The sequence below is a fragment of the Carcharodon carcharias genome, chromosome 9, assembly GCF_017639515.1.
Source record: "Carcharodon carcharias isolate sCarCar2 chromosome 9, sCarCar2.pri, whole genome shotgun sequence".
Lineage (NCBI taxonomy): Eukaryota > Metazoa > Chordata > Chondrichthyes > Lamniformes > Lamnidae > Carcharodon > Carcharodon carcharias.
Genome location: NC_054475.1, coordinates 3794751 through 3817521, shown reverse-complemented (window position 1 = coordinate 3817521; position 22771 = coordinate 3794751). Strand labels below are relative to the sequence as shown.

The 22771-nt window shown below is 44.1% G+C and overlaps 1 protein-coding gene across 8 annotated transcripts in view; it reads right to left on the bottom strand.

Moving 5' to 3' along the window:
• The window catches only part of LOC121282233, a 67804-nt gene that overhangs the window by 27354 nt on the left and 17679 nt on the right, over nucleotides 1-22771 (bottom strand). For 6 of the 8 annotated variants that reach the window (XM_041195840.1, XM_041195839.1, XM_041195838.1 and 3 more), the window contains exons 2-7: nucleotides 21294-21376; nucleotides 14088-14318; nucleotides 12333-12391; nucleotides 8279-8418; nucleotides 2790-2866; nucleotides 1117-1224 (exon numbers count right to left, since the gene is read on the bottom strand). In XM_041195840.1, coding sequence (XP_041051774.1) covers nucleotides 1117-1224; nucleotides 2790-2866; nucleotides 8279-8418; nucleotides 12333-12391; nucleotides 14088-14318; nucleotides 21294-21341 — 663 coding nt within the window. In that variant the 5' untranslated portion in view covers nucleotides 21342-21376. Of the gene's footprint in view, nucleotides 1-1116; nucleotides 1225-2789; nucleotides 2867-8278; nucleotides 8419-12332; nucleotides 12392-12938; nucleotides 13024-14087; nucleotides 14319-15588; nucleotides 15725-21293; nucleotides 21377-22771 lie in introns of those variants that run through there. The other 2 variants (XM_041195843.1, XM_041195846.1) reach the window with 2 other exon arrangements.

Genomic DNA, 22771 nt, shown 5'->3' with positions numbered 1-22771 from the left:
CTCCTTCTGCACTGCAGAATTCTATGATTCATATGGCCCACAAAGATCAGCTTCAAGCCTTAGTTAACCACAGCCAGGGCAGCAGGTGAAAAGTCACGAAGAGTCTCTGGGTCTGGGAGATCAACCAGGATTATGGTGTCCTCAAGACAGCACAACACCTTCTTTCAACATCTACATGTGAAGATTTGCGACATAAGGCAACTCCTGGACGGCAGCCCACATCTTGAGGTAGAAACTTACATCAGCAAGAGTGTGGCTTAGTGCTGCATTATTCCAGGTTTTTACAAGCAGACATATTAATACTTTTAATAACTTTCATTTTTACCACGCCTTCCACAACCTCAAGTTGTCCCCAGGCACTTCAAAGCTAATTGAGCACTTTGGAAATGTAGCCGCAATTTTAATGAAGGAGAAACAGCAGCCAAATTGTGCACAGCAAGCTCCCAGACAGCAATAGGATAATGAGCTGATCATTTGCTTTGAGTGATGTTGGTTGAAGAATAAACATTGACCAGAGCACTCAGGAAAGCTCTCTGTCACGGGAACTTTTCTGTCCAATCCAAGAGGGCAGTCGGAGCCGTGGCTTAACATCTCGTTCAAAAGATGGCAGCTCCAACAGTGCAGCACTCCCACAGTACTGCAGTGGAACGTCAGCCTAGATTTTTGTGCTGAAGGCTCTGGGTTCAAGTCCTCTGGTTGTGAAGCCTCCTGTTGGTGAAGTGTTTCTCTTTAGTACTCTTCTCAAAACCCCCTCATAAGACCTTCTATGAAATCTCCCATAACCTCCTGCAAGGAGAGATTCTCAGCTTCTCTGGTCTCCCTATATAACTGAAATGTGCCACAGGCTCTCAGTGTGTTGTACCTTGACCTACCAACGCAAGGGGATGCCTGATGAACCTCAAGTCTCTGGAGTAGGACTTGAACCCAGAGCCTTCTGACACAGGGGCAAGTGTACCCACTGAGCCACAGCTGGTTACACAATGAAGAGCCAGAGTAGATGTACATACGTCTTCCCTGGTACAATATTTTGGCAATTGTTAACCTCCTTCACTTTTGTGCAAGCTACTGATTCCGTTATCAAAAACAATTTCATTAAAGCCCAACTGTTCAACCTACCCTTGGGGTAAGTCGGACAGGGACTTGTGCAGTAAAACTTGTTCCCTGAGCCTTTTTCTCCATGGACTGTGGCAGAATCTTTTTCACCCGAGTTTCTGATTTTTCTTCCTGAAGACAGGAAAGAAGAACTTGTGAGTTAAACAAAACAGAGCTGGAGAAGTACAATAGGTCAATCTAAAAGGCAGATTAAAGCTACTGGTGGGATGCTACATTCTGTCCCCCCGCCCCCCCCACGACCCCCACCCCGCTTCTCCTTTCTGCCATAACTCAGACCACAGTAAAGGTGCTTTGGTGTCAATTGCACTCTAGCCCTGCCCCATTGGGGTTGTTTTTGGGGGGGGGGGGGGGGGGGGGGGGTGGCATCTGGATCAGGCAGGGCAAAGTTCTGTTGGGGTTCCTGTTCTGATCACCAGCCAGCTGCGATCGCTGGGAGGGTGTGTCCGTGAACAGCAAACAAGAACGGAATTGGGCTGAAATGTGGGTGATCTTTTCTAGGTTAAGCTCCTGGCTGGCTGGTAGAGCTCTGCTCTCCTCCAATTCTGCCCTCTGCCACATCCCCATTTTTAAGTCCTGCACCATAGGTGGCCGTGCCTGCGGCTGTTTGAGCCTCAAGCTCTGGAATTCCCTCCCTGAGCCTCTCTCTGTCTCTCTTAGCTCCTTTAAGATGCTCCTAAAAATTTACCTCTTCACATACCCCAATATCACAAAGTGACTCAGTGTCAAATTTTGTTTGATAATGTTCCTGTGAAACGCCTTGGGATGTTTTACTACAGTATAAGACACTATATAAATGCAAGCTGTTGTTACAAATGAATTATGGAGAAGATATCAGAAGGTGCCAGTTGTCCGTACTCTAGAAAAGGGAGAACAGAGACAAAACAACGGTGGATGAGACAGTAAAAGACTTTATTTTGTTGTGGGGGGGGAAGGAAAGACCAAGATCGGCCATAAACAGTCGGAATGCTTGCAGCTCTTATTTCTAATCTCAGTTTCAGAGCTTCACAAAAGGGGGCAGGACTGTTGGAATTACTCATTAATTATGATGTTTAATTCAGACTGAGTTTTAGACGCCAAGTGTTTTCTTGTTTTGTCTTTATTAAGCTTGGTGTGAAGAGAAGTTACACAAGCAGAGTGCAATCAGTTGCAGTCACGCACTCTTTAGATTTGGATGCCCTTTAGGTGTTAGACTGGCACCTCTTCAGGTTTTGTAATATTAAAAACTAAACATCGCAGCCTCTTTACACACTCATGAGTTCCGGCCAAGTCCCTTATTTCCCCCCATGTCTCCCTTAAGTGCTCACCCAGGGCCCCTCCTTTAGTAGCTTCTCCTTCAGACCTTGCCTTTCATCACACCTACTGTGCCACAAGTAATCCAAATCAAATGTGGCTGGAATAACTCTCAAACCTTCTTCCGCCTTCCATGTTAATTCATGAGCAACAGTCAGAATTTGCAAACTACGAATGCTGGGCAACAAATACCCTTCCCAGAGAAAAACTGGGAGACCAGAGTAATGACCAATGGCCGTGACAAGGGCTCCCTTTCCTCTCTCTCATCAGTAGATAGTACCTACTACACAAGTAAAGCTCCACAACATCAGCCTGCTGGGTTTCACAGAAAAACCTTTCAATGAGATAACATCAACCTCCAGGGTGTTGGAACCAGCTTTCCTTACCTTCTTTGATAGCGATGAACTTGGCAGTGTAGAAGAATCTTTTGGCAACACATTTGGATCGAGCAGCTGAGAAGTGGCTGGAAGCAGATAATTTGGACAAATTATGCGTCCAGCTATTCGACAAGCATGTCACTCCACGGCACAGTAATTGATTTTTACACAGAACCATTCACGCAACTAAACACCCCATTGCACTTTACAGGGGAAGTGATGGACACCGAGTTGGGAGTGAGAGAGAGTTAAGGTATGGGACAGAGTGGTATGCTTTGATGGGGATTTGTGAGGAGGGGAAAAGCAGAAGTGGGGGCAGAGGGATTAGGAAACAAAAATCCTAGCGTGCAAAGGCTTCTCTACAAATGGTGGAACAAAAGGGAGAGGGGACTGGGATCCACGGTTAGACTAGAGTGGCAAGAAAAAAGCAAGTGTTAGTTATGAAAGGGTGTCTGAAGACAATGGAGAGTGGATGCAACAGTCTGTAAGAGATATGAAGATGAAGGTGTGACAAGGTACAGGAATCAGTGGAGATGGGCAAAGGAAGTGAGGGTTTTGAGCGGTATTGGGAGAGAGCCATTCTTAAATCAAAAACAGAGCAGCTCCAGATGTGCAAGATAGGCACAGTTGCTCAGCTACATCTGTAACTTTGCTGTTTGCCCAGAATCATGTTCTTATCAAGGTAAGGTAAGGTCAGGGGAGGACAGCAACAATGAATGGGCATTAGTATTCTCCATGAGTGACTGGAAGCTTAGCTTCCCTAATGGTGGAACCAAAATGACAGGTCTGGCACGAGCGGACCACTGGCATGCTGCCAGGGATAACTCGCAACATCCTGGGAGAAAGGTTTTAATGCCTCTGATTGCACTTGATGTCAGGAACAAACCAAGGAAACACAGCATCATTAACTATACAGCTGAGTAGCACATTACTGTAGTAGTCAGTGTTTTAAGCCTCCCACATGTTGCATTAATGCTAACATTGCAACAGTCTTTACTGCCACTGTTATATAATCTAACTGTCCCACATTATGGAGTAGATTTCACTACCAGCCTCGTCAACCATCAGCTTTTTAAGTTGACAGGCAATGTTTCAGTCTATCATCCGCTTATCATAAGTAAAATTAATTCCTTTCACTTGCAATCGAAACTGTCATAGTGTAAACCACTCAGATCATTCAGCAGGCGAGACTGGAGCCCGTCTTAACCAGACAAACTGAGGGGGGGGGTGCAGGGTTGGAACCAATCAGGCTGTTAATTTAACCTATTTTCTGATGTGTCCAAACGTCATGCAGAAGAACTTCAAAATCAGCCATTGGTTTCCGATAGCCCTGGTCCTGCAATGAAACAATGGAATGCTTTGTATCCGGCAGCTACTGTTATGACAAGCTGTTGTCCCACTGCACTCTCAATCTAGTTCCTTATCTTCACATGTCATAGGTTTATATTCAGAACCTCTTTTGAGATATCAGCTTTCTCTGAGCTACTTTTGACGTTGTTGCTCAACAACGGGTAGACTACCATTTTCTGGTTGGCATCAATAAACTGCATTGTCAAGAACAATTGACTGCAGGTTTACACATGCTCAGTTGTAAAGACCTCACATAGAATTCACTTAGAGATAGGTCCATTCTACTTATTTATTTGTTTGTTGCTTCAGAAGATTTCTCATCTTATTTGGTCCACTGCTTGTCATAACGTGCAATGAAAACCCACCAACATGCTGAGAAATTGACATAAGTGATTTCCATTTAGCGAACGTGACATGTTCTCTTCCCCCCACCAGCCAAACACCACCCCCCCACCCACCCCCCTTCCAGGAGCGCTCAATCAGAACTGTTACAGCGCAGAAGGAGGCCACGGCTGTGCTGGATCTCTGAATGAGAAATGCACCTAGTGCCTCTCCCCTGACTTCTCCCCGTAGCCCTGCACATTCTTCCTTTTCAGATAATAACCCAATTCCGTCTTGAATGCCTCAATTGAATCTGCCCCCATTTTTTAAATAAAAGTTTTAAATTAATTTCTAGAATCTCTAAAGGGTGTTAGTGGTCTCATAACTTCTGAATTCAGTGCACAAATCTTCTCGTAATAAATACAAATTGCAAAACCGTTGTGATAGCGTAGCCAAGTTTCCCTTATGGATTTGGTCTGCCTGACACACATCACCTGCCAAGTCATAACCAGTTTTGCAATTTGTATTTATTACTAGAAGGTTTGCACACTGAATTCAGAAGTAATGAGACAACTAACAGGTTTTAAAAATCAAATTAAAACATTTATTAACAAAAAAAACATACACAAGATTACAATTACACGGTTATTTATTATAGCAATCCACAAACTTCCTAGTTAACCAGACTCCCACCTACACACCCCTTTTAAGGCAACAGTCCAAAATAGGTTTTAAAGTTACAGAGGCCATCCAGCAAGGTTAGCACAAACACCCCCTCGACAGTGGAATCCCAAAGGTTTTTAAACACAATTTACTGGTTACTGGAACAGCAAACTTCTGCAAAGTGGCGAGAAGCTCTCCCACCACACTCCCTCCCAAGTTTGTTTCACATAGTGCATCTTCCAGCTCTTACATGGCCACAGACCCATAGCCTTCCAATCCTTCTTTAATTGTATTTTCCTCCTTTGATTTGTAACTCACATTGTTCCCACGTCTTTGGAATTTATTCTTCCCATAATATAAAAACCTTTTATGTTATCATTATGGCCAGCACTTTTGGGAAAAATCAACATAATAACCTGCCTTATTTATTTTGTTCGTTATAAACATCCTGCCTCTTTGAAAACCAAACACTTTTCCACTTATCTTAAAATGCAAAATTCATTTACACCCTATCTGCTGAGACTTTAACAAAAACAAAAACAGAAAGACCTGGAAAAACTCAGCAGGTCTGGCAGCATCAGCGGAGAAGAGCACAGTTGACATTTCGAGTCCTCATGACCCTTCAACAGAACTGAGGGGTGTGCTCTCCTCTTCTGATGCTGCCAGAGCTGCTGAGTTTTTCTAAGTCTTTCTGTTTCTGTTCTTGTTTTGGATTTCCAGCATCTGCAATTTTTTGTTTTTATCTCTGCTAAGACTTTACCTTAGTTCACTCATTAGCATTTCACATGCCCTTTCACACCTAACTCTTTTGATAATTTCAACCTTGTAGTCTATCAGTCTAATTTAGTTAAATCAGCCACACAAACAGGATCATCCACACACACACACACATAAGCCTACTTTACAATATCCCCCAATAATATGATGAAAAATATGATAGTCTTGTGACAATAATCAGATTCGATCAATAACTACACAAATCTTGTTTATGGGTAACTATAGTTAAAAGCTAAGCAGCAAAGCATGATGGTTAAGGTTATTCACAAAATGCTAAGATTTAATTATAACATTGCTCATGTTGTAGCACTCGTACTCAGCCCAGCAGTTGTAGAAGGGGATGTGGGATTAGACAGCTAAGCCAGAATTTTCTAGCCTGGATTGTACGCAAGTGATATCCTTTTTGAAAACTTTTGATTCTTTTCATATTTAGAATATACAAACATGACAAAATGTATCTCTACCTGTTAACGTATGGCTTAAGGGACCTTGACCTTTGTCTGAGTAAATGCTAGCAATCTCTTCTATGTTAAGAACAATGGTGTTAGTAGAAATTGCACAAGTGTGAAATTGCAGAAAATGTTTGATGTCAGATACGTTGTCTGCAAAAAGAGGAAAATAGGAAACATCTTTACAGGCTTATGTGTTGCCGCAGGCCATGATTATGGGCAACTAATGAGGTAATCTTGGCCCATTCATGCTGACCATAGACAACTGTAGCCTAATATGGCAGGACAGGAGTCTCCCGACAGGATAAAAGAAGGACACTTTGAGACATTGCTGGCCGACCTCAAGAGAAGACGTGAATACAGAACATAATCCAGAACACGATGCCCCAGTGACTTTGGAGAGCAAGGGCCAGAAATTCACTGTTACACGACAGCCATTGTCAAATATCAGTTTTGAGTATGCTAATTGAGCTTAACAAACTCGTGCTGCTAATCGAAGCATTCGGTGTCCATACCTGTAGGGTCAAGGAATGGTTAAGATGCCCATATTCCAAAATCTTTACAATCCCTCACTTGCATCTTTACTAGAGAAGTTGGCAGGGGCTATACAATTGGTCATAAAGCTGTCAAGGTCGAAGTTACCCAATTTCGACAGAGCATCAGCCCATGGACAAGCATCAGGACCATTTCCCTTTTCCACCTTTTTAATTTGATTTGTTTTCACTCGCAAATCATTGTGCCCGGGGTTCAAACGCCACTATTGTTCACAAAATGGCCTTACACTCCATCATTCTATAATGGGATACGCCCAACTGCTGAGAGCCCTGGAGGAAAGAAAACAGTCTCTGAGGAAAAGCTGATCCACGGAGAGAGGTGGATAGGTTCGGGCTGAGAATGCACAGATGGGGCTAATCATGGAACCAAATGGAAGCTCACCTCAAAATTCTCCGTTAGCTCACACGACACTCCAACCTGTGGTCCTCACTTCCAAACACGTGTTGTCGTTCTGCACGTTACACACAGGAATTCAAATGCAAATCTAAGCATTGCTTGCTGACTTAGAACAGGTTTGAAGTTTACATCAAAGGGTGGGGGGGGGGGGGGGTGGTGGGCGGACACTGTGGCCGGGATTTTCCTGCCCCCTTGTGGCGTGACAGGGAAATTCGGCTGCTCAGTCAGAAGTCCATCGGCTTTCAGCGGGACCGAGTGATCCCGACAGCAGACAGGGCTGGTAAATCCTGCCCCGCAGCTCAGAGGTTACACACAGCCCCAGGAACTGACGATCATTACCTCACAATCTAAGCAGCTCAGTCCTAATTGCACTTAAGATTTCGCTAGTTTGATCTGTTTTAATACGTGGAGACTCGAAACAGGACATGAGGGTTTTAGTATTAATAACTTGAGAAATATGTAAATATGTAACGGCCTTTAATCTTTACACGTGGATCGAAGCTCCATTATATGCACCAATGCACTCCCATGAAACTTCAGGGAACATTTAACCTCATTACAGTCTCCAATTGCAGTTATGCACAGCAAGATCCCACAAACTGCAAAGTGATAAGCAGATAGTCTGTTTTACTGATGTTAATGAGGGAGATTAAATATTGGCCAGGGCACCGCTGGAGTATTCCCCAGCTCTTCTTCAAAATAATGCCACGGGATCTTCACAACCACCTGAAAGGGAAGAAGGGGCTTTGGCTTAACTCCTCATCTGAAAGGTGGCACCTCTGACAGTGCAGCACCAGAACGTCAGCCTAGCTTCTGTGCTCAGGTCTCTGGAATGGGTCTTGAGCCAACAACCTTCTGCACACTGACAAGGGTGCCACACGGTGGATATCACTGGAAAATAATTACTGTTCAGTACGTTACAACAGAAAACAATCAAACTGAGCCAGATTTAAGAAATAGCAAGTAAAATAGAAATTGTCCGCTCACCCTGCTCAGAGTTCCAGGCAGCTAAAGGTTTAACTGTGGTGCTTTCTTGGTTCTTGTGTGAAGAATCACTGCAGGATTTGACAGCTTTCTTAAGAGGACTGAACTTTTTACCATCATGGACTGGGTGTTCTTTATTCTCCCTGTGGCCAAGGCATCAAAGGAGAAAACCAGTAAACAAACTGCAGCTAGTGAAAAATCCTCTACCTCACATTCAATTTAGACCCTACACATAATCTCTGCCAATGATACTTCCCATCAGCCAATCGGGGGAAACTTGTGCACAGTTTAAGTCAACTCTCTGGGGAAGCACACTTAGGAGCTCATCTCCACCTCAACACAATCAATCAGAATCATTCTTTGTTGCCTTCAGATTTCACTATTCCAAGGCACTGGTCTCCCACATTCCACCTTCCATAAACTCATGGATCATCCAAACCGCTGTTGCCTGTGTCTTAACTTGCACCCAAGTCCCATTCCTCTGTCACCCCTGTGTTCACTGGGTTCCCAGTCTTGGTTTGAAAATTCTCATTCCCGCCTCCCCTCCCCCAAATCCCTCCATGGCCTTGACCCTCCCTATCTCTAATCTTCTCCAGCACCACATTCCTCAAAGGTATCTGCACACCCTCTAATTTTGGCATCTTGAGCACCCCCGATTTTAAATTGCTCCACCATTGGTGGCCATGCCTTCAGCTGCTTTAGTCATAAGCTCTGGAATTCCCTCTCTACACCTCTCCATCTCTTGCTTTTCTCCTTTAAGACACTCCCTAAAACCTACCTCTTTGTCCAGGCTTTTGGTCACCTGACCTAATATTTCCTTTGTGTGCCTCAGTGTCATACTTTGTTTTATAGTTTTCCTGTGAAGCTCCTTGGGATGTTTTTGAACATTAAAGGTGCGATACAAGTAAGTTGTTGGTGCATGAACACATCTCAATCAACCCACCACACACCTTCACAAGCTAACAAAGTTTGCAGTCACACGAGCACAAGACAGCCAATCCCTACAGCTTAATTCCACTCATTGTACAGCACAGAAGGCCATTCAGCCCACCATGACTGTGCCAGTTCTTTAGTCCCACACCCCTGCTCTGTCCCCAGTGCCCTGCAACTCTTTTTAGCCCTTCAAAATTCATTTATTCTTTCTTGGGATGTTGGTATCACTGGCAAAGCCAGCGTTTGTCACTCATCCCGAATCTCCCTTGATTTGAGTGTCTTGCTCGGCCATTTCAGGGGGAAGGTAAGAGTCAACTATGTCGATGTGAATCTGGAGTCACATGTTGGCCAAACCAGGTAAGGACGGCAGGGTTCCTTCCCTAAAAGGACATTAGTGAACCGGGTGAGTTTTTATAACAATCGATGATGATGGTTTCACGTATACCATTACTGAGACTAGCTTTCAATTCCAGGTTTATTAATTAATTGAATTTAAATTCCACCACCTGCTGTGGTGGGATTTGAACCCATGTCCCCAGAGCATTAACCTGGGCCTCTAGGTTACTCGTCGAGTGCGCCGGGACCAGAACGAGTCAAGTACTCCCTCAGCAAATATTTATCCAATTCCCTTTTGGAAGTTTCAGTTGAATCTGCTTATCCAATCTTTCAGGCAGGTCACAATGACAAGATGAGGGGAAATATTTCCCCAAACCAATTCCCCCATTGGTTATTTTGCCGATTACCTAAATCTGGGTCCTCTGCTCACCGGCCTTCCTGACGGTGAAAACAGCATCTCTCTCACCCCTTTGAATAATGGACCCTGACTTTCCATGAAGTGGTAATCATTGTCGGATTGCTGCTCCACTCAAACTTTTGCATGCCTAGACGCAGCTCCTCGTTTCTTTCCAGGCCTTCCAAGCCCAGTTTCTCCAGAAAAGAGAAGCACAGTGTCCCTCGGAGAACTCCATTGCAGTGCTGTGGCGTCGGTGGGGGCAATACAATACATGTCCCCTTTTTACGGTACCCAGCTGCCGTAAGTTTAAATGTCCAATGTGAATGTAAATGGGCAAATGAAGGTCTAATACAGGCAGGAATTATACAGTAAATGGCAGAACCCTTAAGTGCATCAACGGGCAGAGGGATCTGGGTGTACAGGTCCACAGGTCACAAAGTGGCAACGCAGGTGGATAAGGTAGTCAGGAAGGAATACGGCATGCTTGCCTTCATTGGCAGGGGTATTGAGTGTAAAAGCTGGGAAGTCATGCTGCAGCTGTGTAGAATCTTGGTTAGGCCGCACTTGGAATATTGCGTGCAATTCTGGTCACCACATTACCAGAAGGATATGGAGGTGTTGGAGAGGGTGCAGAGGAGGTTTATCAGGATGCTGCCTGGTCTGGAGGTTATTAGCTATGAGGAGAGTTTGGAGAAACTCAGATTGTTCTCGCTAGAGCGACGGAGATTGAGGGGCGACTTGATAGAAGTTTACAAAATTATGAGTGGTATGGACAAGAGTCGATAGTCAGAAGCTTTTTCCCAGGGTGGAAGAGTCAATTACTAGGGGACATAGATTTAAGGTGAGAGGAGAAAACTATAGAGGAGATGTGCGAGGCAAGATTTTACGCAGAGGGTAGTGAGTGTGTGGAATTCGCTGCCAGAGGAGGTAGTGGAAGCAGGTACGATAGTGGTGTTTAAGAGGCAGCTTGACAAATACATGAATAGGATGGGAATAGAGCGATACGGACCCCGGAAGTGCAAAATGCTTTAGTTGACGGGCAATATGATCAGCGCAGGCTTGGAGGGCCGAAGGGCCTGTTCCTGTGCTGTACTTTTCTTTGTTCTTTGAATGAATGTTCTTGAATGGTTAGGGCAGGTGGGTGGGTGAGCAGTTGGGTGCTGGGGTAGTTGTCAGCTCTGGTCTGGGGTTGCCCAGGTTTTTTGGGGTGGGGGGAGTAAGAGTGGTAGTAGCGTTGGGTCAGGGAGGTTTAGCGTGAGTGATTGGGAAGCGTGGGTTTGGGGGGTGAGTCAGTTCTTTATTTACCCCAAGAGTTAGACTAGGATTTTTCTGTAACATTTCCTGGATAATGACTGTATCCAGGCAAGTCCTGCAGAACCATCCAAAGTCTCCGACTCTAGTTCAGAGTCATAAAGATTTGGGGAGGGGTCCACGGAGCAGGGGAATTGCCCAAAGTTCAAACTTCCTGGCAACAAAAATGACAAAAATTCAAATCCTAACATTGCAACAACAGTATTTGTTGAAGGCCAATGATTAAAGTACATAGCTCAGTAAAGAAAACTCAAGCGTTACCCCCAATTCTTTAGTTGCGATATTAAATAGGTTTATCTTTGAACTTCTACACAGCAGCTTTCCTTGGTTTGTTATTTGTATTTTTTTTGGACTCTGACATTCAATCTAATCCCAATACAAGTGTCACCATTTTGGGAGTGTAACGCCCAGGGTAGTGGGCCCCGAATTTACTTCAGTCTTTCCTCACTGAGGTTTGAAGCTCACTCAGAATGCACAGCACAGGAAAAGGCCATTGGGCTCAACAGATATAGGCCAGTGTCTAAGCTCCACATGAGCCTCCTCCCATTCTTCTTCATCTCAGCCTAACAGCCAATCCTTCATTCCTTTTTCCCCTCGTATGCGTAACCAGCTTTCCCTTCAATGCATCAATGCTATTTGCCTCAGCTCCTCTCTCTCCCTGGTAGTGAGTTCCACATTCTCAGCACTCTCTTGGCAAAAAGGTTTCTGCTGAATTCCTTACTGGATTGATTAGCGACTGCGTCATGGTTCTGGTCTCCCCACAATGGGAAACGTCTTTTTCTCTGAAACCCTTCCATCATCTTAAAGATTTCCAGCAGGTCACCCCTCTCTTGTCTTTTTTGGAAACAGGAGGGCCAGCCTGTTCTATCTTTCCTGTTAGCAGAACTGAGAGGTTGTGTCTCTCATCCTTGTAAATCCTTTTTGCACCACCAGAGTGGAGCATTGATCAGAGGCTCCACAATACCTCACAGGGACTGCGGAGGACAAGTTAATCGCTAATCTGCCGAATCTCGAGGCCACTTTACAAAGAAGAAACAGGATTTTCAAGAAGAAAATGCTTCATTAATTAACGTTACACACCTCGGGTGAACTTTGCTTTTTGCAGCTTTCACTCGATCATTACCGGAACAGTTATCTTTCTGTCAATGTGAAAAAGGAGAAGGGTTAATTGCATAATCGTACTTTTCGAATGACTGAAATATTGTAATCCTACAGCACAGAGACTGTCCGAGAGAAATGCATGGACATGTTATCGTCCTCAAACCATTACATAACCCATCATCACTGCTCCAACATCTAAACAAAGACTATTTACCTTCCCTCCTTACAGGAGATTTGCCTCCCGGTTAAACAGCAGAACCAAGAACAGTAACAACTTCTCAAAAGGGTTAGAGTGGTTATCGAGTGAGTATCCTAGTAAATTACAGCCATGGTGTTTGTTCAAAGTCAATAGGACCGAGTGTAATAGCTCGAATAAAATACAATCTCAAACTGATCATTCTTTAAGTTGCAGTATTAAAAATATCACCCTTTCATCTGTTGCACAAGAGCATTTTTTTGCTTTTGTTTTTTTTTGATTGACAGTTTATATAATCCGTCCGTGAGCGTCACAGTTTTGAAAATGCAATACTCAAGCTGGTCCCTCACAATCTGTCACTGAATGATGTTGCGATCTAACATACCTACCCAGGCAGATCTAAAGTGGGATGTACACATCAGCTCTACTGTTGAATGAGCTAATAGCTGTTTGTACATGCTTCAGAAGCTGAAATACCATTTCCCCCTCAAGCGGTCGCTCAACCATTTTCACATTTTGTTTTCACCCCGTATTGGGAACATTCAGCAAAATCACAGCCGCAGCAGCAGCCTAAAACCATCGAAAATGCTCCGGCCCTAATTACCATAGTTTACTCAAGATGTCTTACACAGTTGCGGTCTGCAGGCACCCAAGAACAGAAGCAATCAACTCTGCAGTGCGTTTGCAAGATTACTAGTCCAGCTCCAAGCTTCACTACCAGTTACCTGCAGACAGATCGCACAGTGACTACCAGCCACCAAACTCAAAACAACCAGCTGAAGCTCCTGACAGCCCAATCCCATCTGCACAAGGAGTAAACACTGATGTCGGATAAACTTTGAATCTTGATAATGTGAAGATCTCAACCTAACGATCAATATGTTATTTTACGCTGCTTGATCTTTCTCTCTCTCTTTGCATTTTACTTGGGAAAATTATTGATTGTAAAACTTACCTCAATACAGACCTTGGTCACGCCAGGAGTTGATTTAAAATAAATAAACCTTTGATGATGAAATAGTAGCTGGCCTTGAATTCACCTCCCATTTTCCTGACACTCAGTGAAGTGTTAAATTTAATTGGACCGCCAGGCAGCGCAGACTCACAGGAAACTCAGGGAGAAAAGGACAGATAATCTCCCGGTCTCTGCGAAACGACAAAGCCACTGGTCTCAGGTCCGAGTTAAGATTAGCCAGGGCTGCCCATCCTGATCATTCTGCAGCAAATTCTGCTGGAAGTTCACATATGGATGGTCTAGACTGAGCTGCAACACTTTCCACAGTCAAACAGCACAGTCAAGAATCACAACGGCCACTTGGGCAAGGTATGGGAGAGTATGCAGCAGCACTCCTGGGCTCTGAATCTCTCTCTTTGGAGCAGTGGGAAAAGCAATGCATTAGTGAGGAAGCAAAAGAACTGGCAAGACTTCATCTACAGACCTGTGTACACAACAGAGTCCTACCTCCGATATTGTGCAAAGTGGCTCCATCACACCCCTTTCCAGCATTCCCAGATTCCAATACTTCAGCATTACTCACCCGCTCGTGTTGGTGGTTGTTGGTCGCTGATCGGGCACTCTTCTCGTGGACTTCGCTCGCCTGTTCCTTGCCGCTTTCATTGCTGCTGGGTTTACCATGAGGAATATGCTTTTCCTGTTGCCTCTGGTCAGCAACCCAAGGAAGATTTTGACTGCGTGGAGGCTGACTGCATACTTCAGGATTGCCTTGAAGACATCTTCTATAGACTAACTCCATCTCTTGGCTCTGGGACTGCAGAAAAGTGAGGAAAAAACAACACATCACGTTTGTTGCAGGTCTTGATGTAAAGTTATACAGACGCAGCCTCAAGCATCAAGTATCAATCTAGTTTGCCAATCGCTCATCAGTATGAAGTGGACAGTGAGCCAAGGACCACAGACACTCTGCAACTTAGAGGGTGACAGTCAGCAGACAGGTTGCATAAACTTAGCTCGCATTTCCTTAAGTGTGAAAGATTGAGAGGATGATCCAATTGAGGTGTTCAAAATGTTAAAAAGATTCAACAGAACAGATAGACGAAACTATTTCCTCTGGGAGGGGGTGGGGTGGGGAGTGGGGCAGAAAATCAAGTTTCAGGAGGCATCATTTTAGAATCCGATCCGGGGAGATCAGTTTTATGTCTCGAGTCTATGACTTCACTCGTCGAGTAAACGCGAATTGCAAGCCTTCACATACACTTGTTAGTTGATGCTCGCCATCGATAACAGAGAGACCCCAACATAGGGACAAACTGTGATTGTTTACTACAACACAGGGCAGAGCACTAAATCCTTGCGTGCTCCCACAGCCACCTCCAGCTCTAGACTTACAGTTAACCAGTAGCCTGCACTGTGCAGTGATTGGTCAGTACTGTCAAATGGTTATAAAAACAAAAAATACTGCGGATGCTGGAAATCCAAAACAAAAACAGAATTACCTGGAAAAACTCAGCAGGTCTGGCAGCATCGGCGGAGAAGAAAAGAGTTGACGTTTCGAGTCCTCATGACCCTTCGACAGAACTTGTTCTGTCGAAGGGTCATGAGGACTCGAAACGTCAACTCTTTTCTTCTCCGCCGATGCTGCCAGACCTGCTGAGTTTTTCCAGGTAATTCTGTTTTTGTTCTGTCAAATGGTTAGTCCACTTGCATTCTCTTAAAGGTACACGGTACTCCACTTTACCACAATCAGGAAGCACTGTTTTCAAACAGAAGGTAGCAAAAATCTGGAATTCTCTCCCCACGTGGCTGTGGATAGCAGGGCAATTAGTGCTTTCAAGGTTGAGATCCAGAAATTGTCAGACAAGGACATCAAGCAATGTGAAGCAAAGGTAAGTAAATGGAGCCCAGGTAGATGGAGCGGAGGTAAACAGAGATGTCAGAATTTCAAGAGATTTGAACTCTATACCAATTGGCTACAGCAAACCTTTCCTTGGCACATCGTAGAGATCAACTTATTAGTGTGTCTGGGGAATACAGTAACTTAGTCCCGAACAGACCTTACAGCATCTGCTACAGATTCTAACCTGACTCAACTATTTCTCGCTCAGCTTCCTCGGCCAAAGGCTCCAGACCATCCACACAAGCCAAGATGTTTTCCCCTCCTCTCCCAATTCTGCGCTCAACAGTTAGAATCTTGTTTTCCTTTACGTCCAAAAGTGTTGGACATCTGTCTCAAGACGGCCAATCACTTTTGCCCACACCAGCTCAAACTCTGGTTTTCCTGCTTACTCAGCAAGTTTAAGCACCCTGAGCTCAATTTTCTCGAAGTACTTCCTAACATTTTGCATAAGGCATCCTGTTTTCTCCTGCCCTCTCTGGACTGAGCCAGTCACCATTGTTACATTTATTATCGAGCTCTCACAGATGAGAGCAATTGCTCATGTGGTTCACAAGCTTCAGTTATCAGTCACAGGAGCGTTTCTGAGCCCCCCACCCAACCCCATTTTGACAGAAAGGTTGACTCAGATAAGCAGCTTACGTCTTAGATGGCAGCTAATGTTCATTACGAGAAGAATTGAAAAGAAAAGTAAGGATGTTATGCTTCGGTTATACAGGGCATCGATGAGACCACATCTCGAATACTGTGTGCGGTTTTGGTCTCCTTATTTAAGGAAGGATGTAAATGTGTTGGAGGCGGTTCAGAGGAGGTTTACTAGATTGATACCTGGAATGAGCGGGTTGTCTTTTGAGGAAGGGTTAGACAGACTGGGCTTGTTTCCACTGGAGTTTAGAAGAGTGAGGGGGGACTTGATTGAAGTATACAAGATCCTGAATGGTCTTGACAAGGTCGATGTCGAAAGGATGTTTCCTCTTGTGGGTGAGTCCAGATTTAGGGGGCACTGTTTTAAAATTGGTGGTTGTCCTTTTGGGACAGAGATGAGTTATGATCCCCAGCTGAGGTTACCATTGGACAAGCCTGATCCCAGGGTCAAACCCAACTTGATAGATCCTAATTTTTATTTGTTTGTTTAGATACATGGAGAGGGGCTACTGAATTTTTAACAAAAGCATAAAATATTTATTAAACAAGAGAAAATGAACTATATTACAATACTCCTTCATCCACAACTATACCTTTACAGTTGTATACAAATTTATAAGGATAACACAAATTACAAAAGCTATCTTATACTCTAATGTTCACAGTAAGTACACAGAAAATGTAAACCAATTGGTGACCTGTGGTCAGACACCACACTCTGAAACCAAGTGACAGGTACCACCCCAGACAGATGCTGTGGATCTCTCCTCACCTGACCCCCAGACACTTGTTACACCATGAGCCAACCAGTCACACTGAACTCCACCTTTCACACAAGGGTTTCCAATCTCCACTTTCCAAGAACTCTCCTTGGAATCTTCTCCCAAACCGATGCTTTCTCTCAGATGCCTTCTGCAAAGGTTCACCTCCAGGGTTTCCAACTCTCCTTCTGATGTCCCTCTTCCCTGGGTCAAGCTTTCCTCCATGCCCCCTCTCTCACTGACTCTGCTGTCAACAGTACGCCATTGCTTCATATGCCCACAATAAAGAATTAGACCTTCAAGTTGTCTCTTTGGACCTTCTGGCTTCTCACAAGCCTTTATTTCTTTAAGCTTGAAACTTGAAGTTGTTCTTGGCTCCTCCCTCTTAACTCCACTTAACAGGGCCTTTACCAGGTTCCTGTCCTTCCTTTGACTAGAAGGTGTGCTCGGGACTTTCTCCTGTTCCACTCCCCTGGATCCTTGGGGACTTTCTTCTTTAGCTTGGAGCTGACTATCTGTCCCATTTGCTCCAGTCTCTCCCTGGCAGCTACTTCCAACCAACTTGTTGACCGGGGGTCACCGGTTACGGTTATTGGCTTAGGACAAAGAGGAGAAGAGTCAATTCTCTCTTAACTCTCAATTCGCTTTATTCACATATATATATACACACACACACACACACACAGCTCATACATCTGGTTAGATATAGACATGCAGTTTGCACCAGGTTATACAGTTTTATACCCAAATTAGGATCTAAACGCACACCCACTAGGTTTCTCCGACACTCCCTGAGTGGTCACGGAATATAAAAGCTAATACCTGAAAAGGAGAGCTGACGCTGGTCAGGTGTTCCATTCTCTCTCTCTTTCGACATTGTCTCTACGCTGCTGACGTAGGTTCTTCCACTTCCGCGATGGTTGGTCTCCAGAGTCTTCGCTGGCTCCACGCCCGAGATGCTCCATTTTTATTCCAAATCTTACCTCTTCAAGCTGTGCTGTCTCTCTCCCGTTGGTTTAGGTTTGCTCGCCTAGTCCGTGTCTTCTCCTTATTGGCTCTGTCCCAAGGACTTGGGTAGCATTACCTCATTACTCCTTTTCTAAATAAGGACTTGTGTCTTATCACACCTCCCTCGTCTTGCTCGAAACTCACCTAATTCAAACCGGTTCCAGCAGCTCAAGCCAGCGACTGAACTCAGGTTACTTCAGTTCAAAAGTTGCTTTTGCCTGTGTGTCAGCAGTTCGGAATAAACTCAGGAGCTTCTGCAGCCCCTGGCCAACACACTTTAGCTTGGAACTGGCTTTCTGAGCCTCCTAGGCTGCTTCGGCTACCAGCTGTCTTCAAAACTGAACTCAAAACCTGCTGTTTCTAGCTTCTTCTGCGTGTGTGCCTGTGGGAGGGACCTGCCTCTCTGGACCAGTTTTCTACTCATGTTTGCTTAACTTGTCTTACAGTCATAAACTCTCATTAGAAATGCAGGCCCCTTTCAAAGTGAAACCAAAACTTAACGTTTTCTTAACACACAGATACAGAAATACAAATCAAACTTAAACAGTAAAGCTAAAACTGATTCCTAATGCCCACAAATACCAATATAACTATCTATTTCCTAACGATGAGGAGAATTTTTTTCTCTCAGAAGGTTAAGAGACTTTGGAACTCTCTGCCTCTGGTGGTGGTGGAAGTGGAGTCATTGAATATTTTTAAGGCAGAAGTAGATAGATTTCCTTGCCTAACAAAAACCTAAGGTTATCGGGGGGGGGGGTGTTGCAGATGGCAATGCGGAATTCGAAACGCAAACAGGTCAGCCATGATCTTATTGAATGGTGCAGCAGGCTCAAGGGGCCAAATGGCCTTCTCCTGGTCCTACTTTGTATGTTCACATCTTTGTATTCAAGCTCACTGCATTTTTAAAACTATTAGATTTAGGCATCTTTAAAATTTGCTCAGATTACTGCAAAGATAAAATCCTATTTCTATAACATACTAGTAAACAAATCAGGAAAACAATTAATAGTAAATTCATCCATGAAAATTTCATTCAACATTTTAAGGAAAACGCAGTTCTTATCACATCATGTGACATTCGTTTTGCACTCATCGTAACAGCAAACATCATTAAACATTCACTCCCTCCAGCACTGGTGCACCACCTATAACGTGCACTGCAGCAACTTGCCAAGGCTCCTTCGACAGTACGTTTCCAATCTGAGAACTCTACCACCCATGCTGGGGAGCTGGTGGCTTAGTGGTACTGTCACTGGACCGGTATTCCAGATGCCCAGGGTAATGCTCTGGGGCCCTGGGTTCAAATCCCACCACAGCAGATGGTGAAATTTGAATTCAATAAAAATCTGGAATTGAAAAGTCTGATGATGACCACGAAACCATTGTCAATTGTCGTAAAAACCCATCTGGTTCACTATTGCCCTTTAGGGAAGGAAATCTGCTGCCCTTACATGTGACTCCAGACCCACAGCAATGTGTTTGACTCTTAAATGCCCTCTGAATTAGGGATGGGTGATAAATGCTGGGTGCAATGCCCACATCCCATAAACAAATAAAAAATGCACAAGGGCAGCAAACCCGTGTGGACACCACCACCTACGAGTTCACCAACAAGTTACATGCCAACCTGATTTGGAACTATTAGGGTTTTGCAGTTAGGTTGAATTAGTTAAATCCTCAAAGAACATCATGAGTCAAGAGTGTATCATGCCTCGACTAGTGGAATTTTAAGTATTAATCTCTAACAAAAATACCTGGAAAAACTCAGCAGGTCTAGCAGAATCTGCGGAGAGGAACACAGTTAAAATTTCGAGTCCGTATGACTCTTCAACAGAACTAAGGAAAAATAGAAGAGAGGAGAAATATAAGCTGGTTTAAGGGTGGGGGGGGGGGGGGGGGGGCGGGCGGGGACACAAGTAGAGCTGGATAGAGGTGGAGTAATAGGTGGAGATTGCCAAAAGATGTCATAGACAAAAGGACAAAGAGGTGACAAACTAACCTTGTTAGTTTGATTCCATATTAGTGACTGTCCTTTTGGCCAATAAGGTTATTCCCCGACAACTCTTCTTACTCTGGCGTTTGGTATAGAGTCCAAATCCCAACAACAGAGTCAAAGGGGGAGACACTCAGACTGGTGTCCAAATGCTTAGTCAAAGAGGAAGGTTTTAAGAAGCCTTTTAAGTAGTACATGTAGCACAAAGTTTCATCTCTTTATGGTGTCAACCATTTCTATCAATCATGTTTGTGACCTGGAATATCTCAATTTAATGAAGCATGGACACCTAGACAGGCCAGACCCCATTCCTCTCACCTTGACTTCCCAGTCTCTTTGTTGTTAAATACTCCACCGGGCCTAGATATGAAACAATGTATTTATGCCCCGCTAAAGCTCTATTCCCAGGTATTTATGAGGCTTCCAAGGCCGCTAGTAAGAAAATTGCGTGTTTAAATCTACAACCTTCCACGAATTCCCTCTCAGGTGGCCTCAAAAGATCCCACGGCATTATCTGATGAACGGCAGGGGATCTCTTTGCAATGACCTGAACAACATTTATTCCTCAATCAACATCAATTTCAAAAAGAAAGCAACTCTCTGGTCATTATCAGATGGTTGCCTGTGAGAGCTTGCTACGTGCTAATTGGCTGCCACGTCTCCGATACTACAATACAGACCACACTTCAAAAGCACGTGGGCTGGCGCCAAAGTGTTTTGGGATGCCCTGAGGTCTTGCTTTAGGTTCTCTTTCCCAGCATTCAGTTCAGCTGGTGACTCCATTTTGTACAGCAACCTCGTGAGCTGAAACTCCACTTTGCGGATAAATTTCAGAGAATTTGCAGAGCGTTTGCCTTCAGCCCTTGATAAAAAAAAATTGTCTGACACCTCTCGCTGCCTATGTTCACACATATACATGGCCTTTGGGAGAGGAACAGAAGGCAACAAGTAGAGTAAGCGTAAAACTGTAACAGGGTACAAATGCACAAAAGCAAATTTCAAAAGTTCAGTTCTACTATATTTAATGTGCATGTATTGTACCACACGTGTGCAATGTTCAGGGATGAATCACACAATGTGCTGGCTGTAGCATTACACACATCATTGCACATTGCAGTCTGGAGTGTGTAATTTGAAATCTGTAAGCTTGTATGGTCTCAGCCTCCCAGACAGGAACTACCCAGTTGATTCTCTTCCCCCCCCCCCCCCCCACTTCAGCTTAATTTCTGGCAATGTTGTCCACCCAGGAGATTTTCTGTCACAGTACATGTGTCAAAATCAACAATGAATGATAGCTGGCTTCTAATTTCAATAACAGAAGCCACATAGATCACAGAATTCTGTGCACCTTGGTAACAGGCTGTGAAAGACCTATTATAAGGCAGATCATGTCCTTCAAATGGAGTTTATTAGTTATCTGGCATGCTGCCTAGTTTTTCAGATTGCCAAATCTGGCAAGGAACAGTAAAAATTATGGGTACTTACTGATGGTGTCGCTGGGTATGGATATTGTCTGTAATTCTTCAGATACATATTACATTAATCAGGTCAAGTGTTGTGAAAGAAGGCTGAAACAAAACAGCAGAAAGTTAGGAAAAATATTAAGTAATCTACTATTAAACCTCAAATATTTCTGAATTTTTTTTTTATGAACAACCTGCCAATAATTATGTGCATTGTCATAATCTAAAACTCTCATTGTCATAGGTCAGCTGCGACTCAGTTGGTAGCACTCTCACCTGAGTTCAAGGTTCTGGGTTCAAGCACTAAGATAAAAGCAAAAAACTGCGGATGCTGGAAATCCAAAACAAAAACACCTGGAAAAACTCAACAAGTCTGGCAGCATCTGCGGCAAGGAACACAGTTAACGTTTCGAGTCCGTATGACCCTTCAACAGAACTAAGTAAAAATAGAAGAGAGGAGAAATATAAACTGGGGTGGGGGGTTGGGGGTGGGGGGGGGTGGCGTGGGACAGGTAGAGCTGGATAGAGGGTCAATGATAGGTGGAGATAACCAAAAGATGTCACAGACAAAAGGACAAAGAGGTGTTGAAGGTGGTGATATTATCTAAAGGAATGTGCTAATTAAGAGTAGACAGCAGGACAAACAAGGTACAGATAGTGGGGGTGGGGTGGGGTGAAGGAATCGAAAAAGGCTAAAAGGTAGAGATAAAACAATGGATGGAAATACATTTAAGACTAATGGAAATAGGTGGGAAAAGAAAAATCTATATAAATTATTGGAAAAAACAAAAAGGAGGGGGAATAAACGGAAAGCGGGTGGGGATGGAGGAGAGAGTTCATGATCTAAAATTGTTGAATCAATATTCAGTCCAAAAGGCTGTTAATGCCTAGTCGGAAGATGAGGTGCTGTCCATCACCCCCTACACCTCAACCCCCTCCCACGGCACCTTCCCATGCAACTGCAGAAGGTGCAACACCTGCCCCTTTACTTCCCCTCTCCTCACCATCCAAGGGCCCAAACATTCCTTTCAAGTGAAGCAGCACTTCGAGCTCAAAAATCAAGGTTGACACACCACTGCAGTACTGAGGGAGTGCTACATTGTTGGAGGTGCGACCTTTCAGAATGAGCCGTTAAACCGCGGCCCTGTCCACCCTTTCAGGTGGGCATTAAAGATCCCACAACACTGCTTCAAAAAAGATGAATTATTTATGCCTCCATCAACTTCACAAAACCAGATCAGGTTGTTATTATGTTGCTGCTTGTGGGATCTTGCTGTGTGCAAGTTGGCTGCCATGTTTTTTACAAACACTGGATAAACTTCAAAAGTACTTCATTGGTTGTAAACCACTTTGGGACATCCGATGATTGTGAAAAGCACTATATAAAACGCAAGTCTTCAATTAACTTTCTTTCATACCATAGCCAGCTGTTACAGCAAGCTTTACATTTTACCCATTTTAAGTCAAACTGCAGAAAGTCAGGCAGCTTTCACTTAAGAA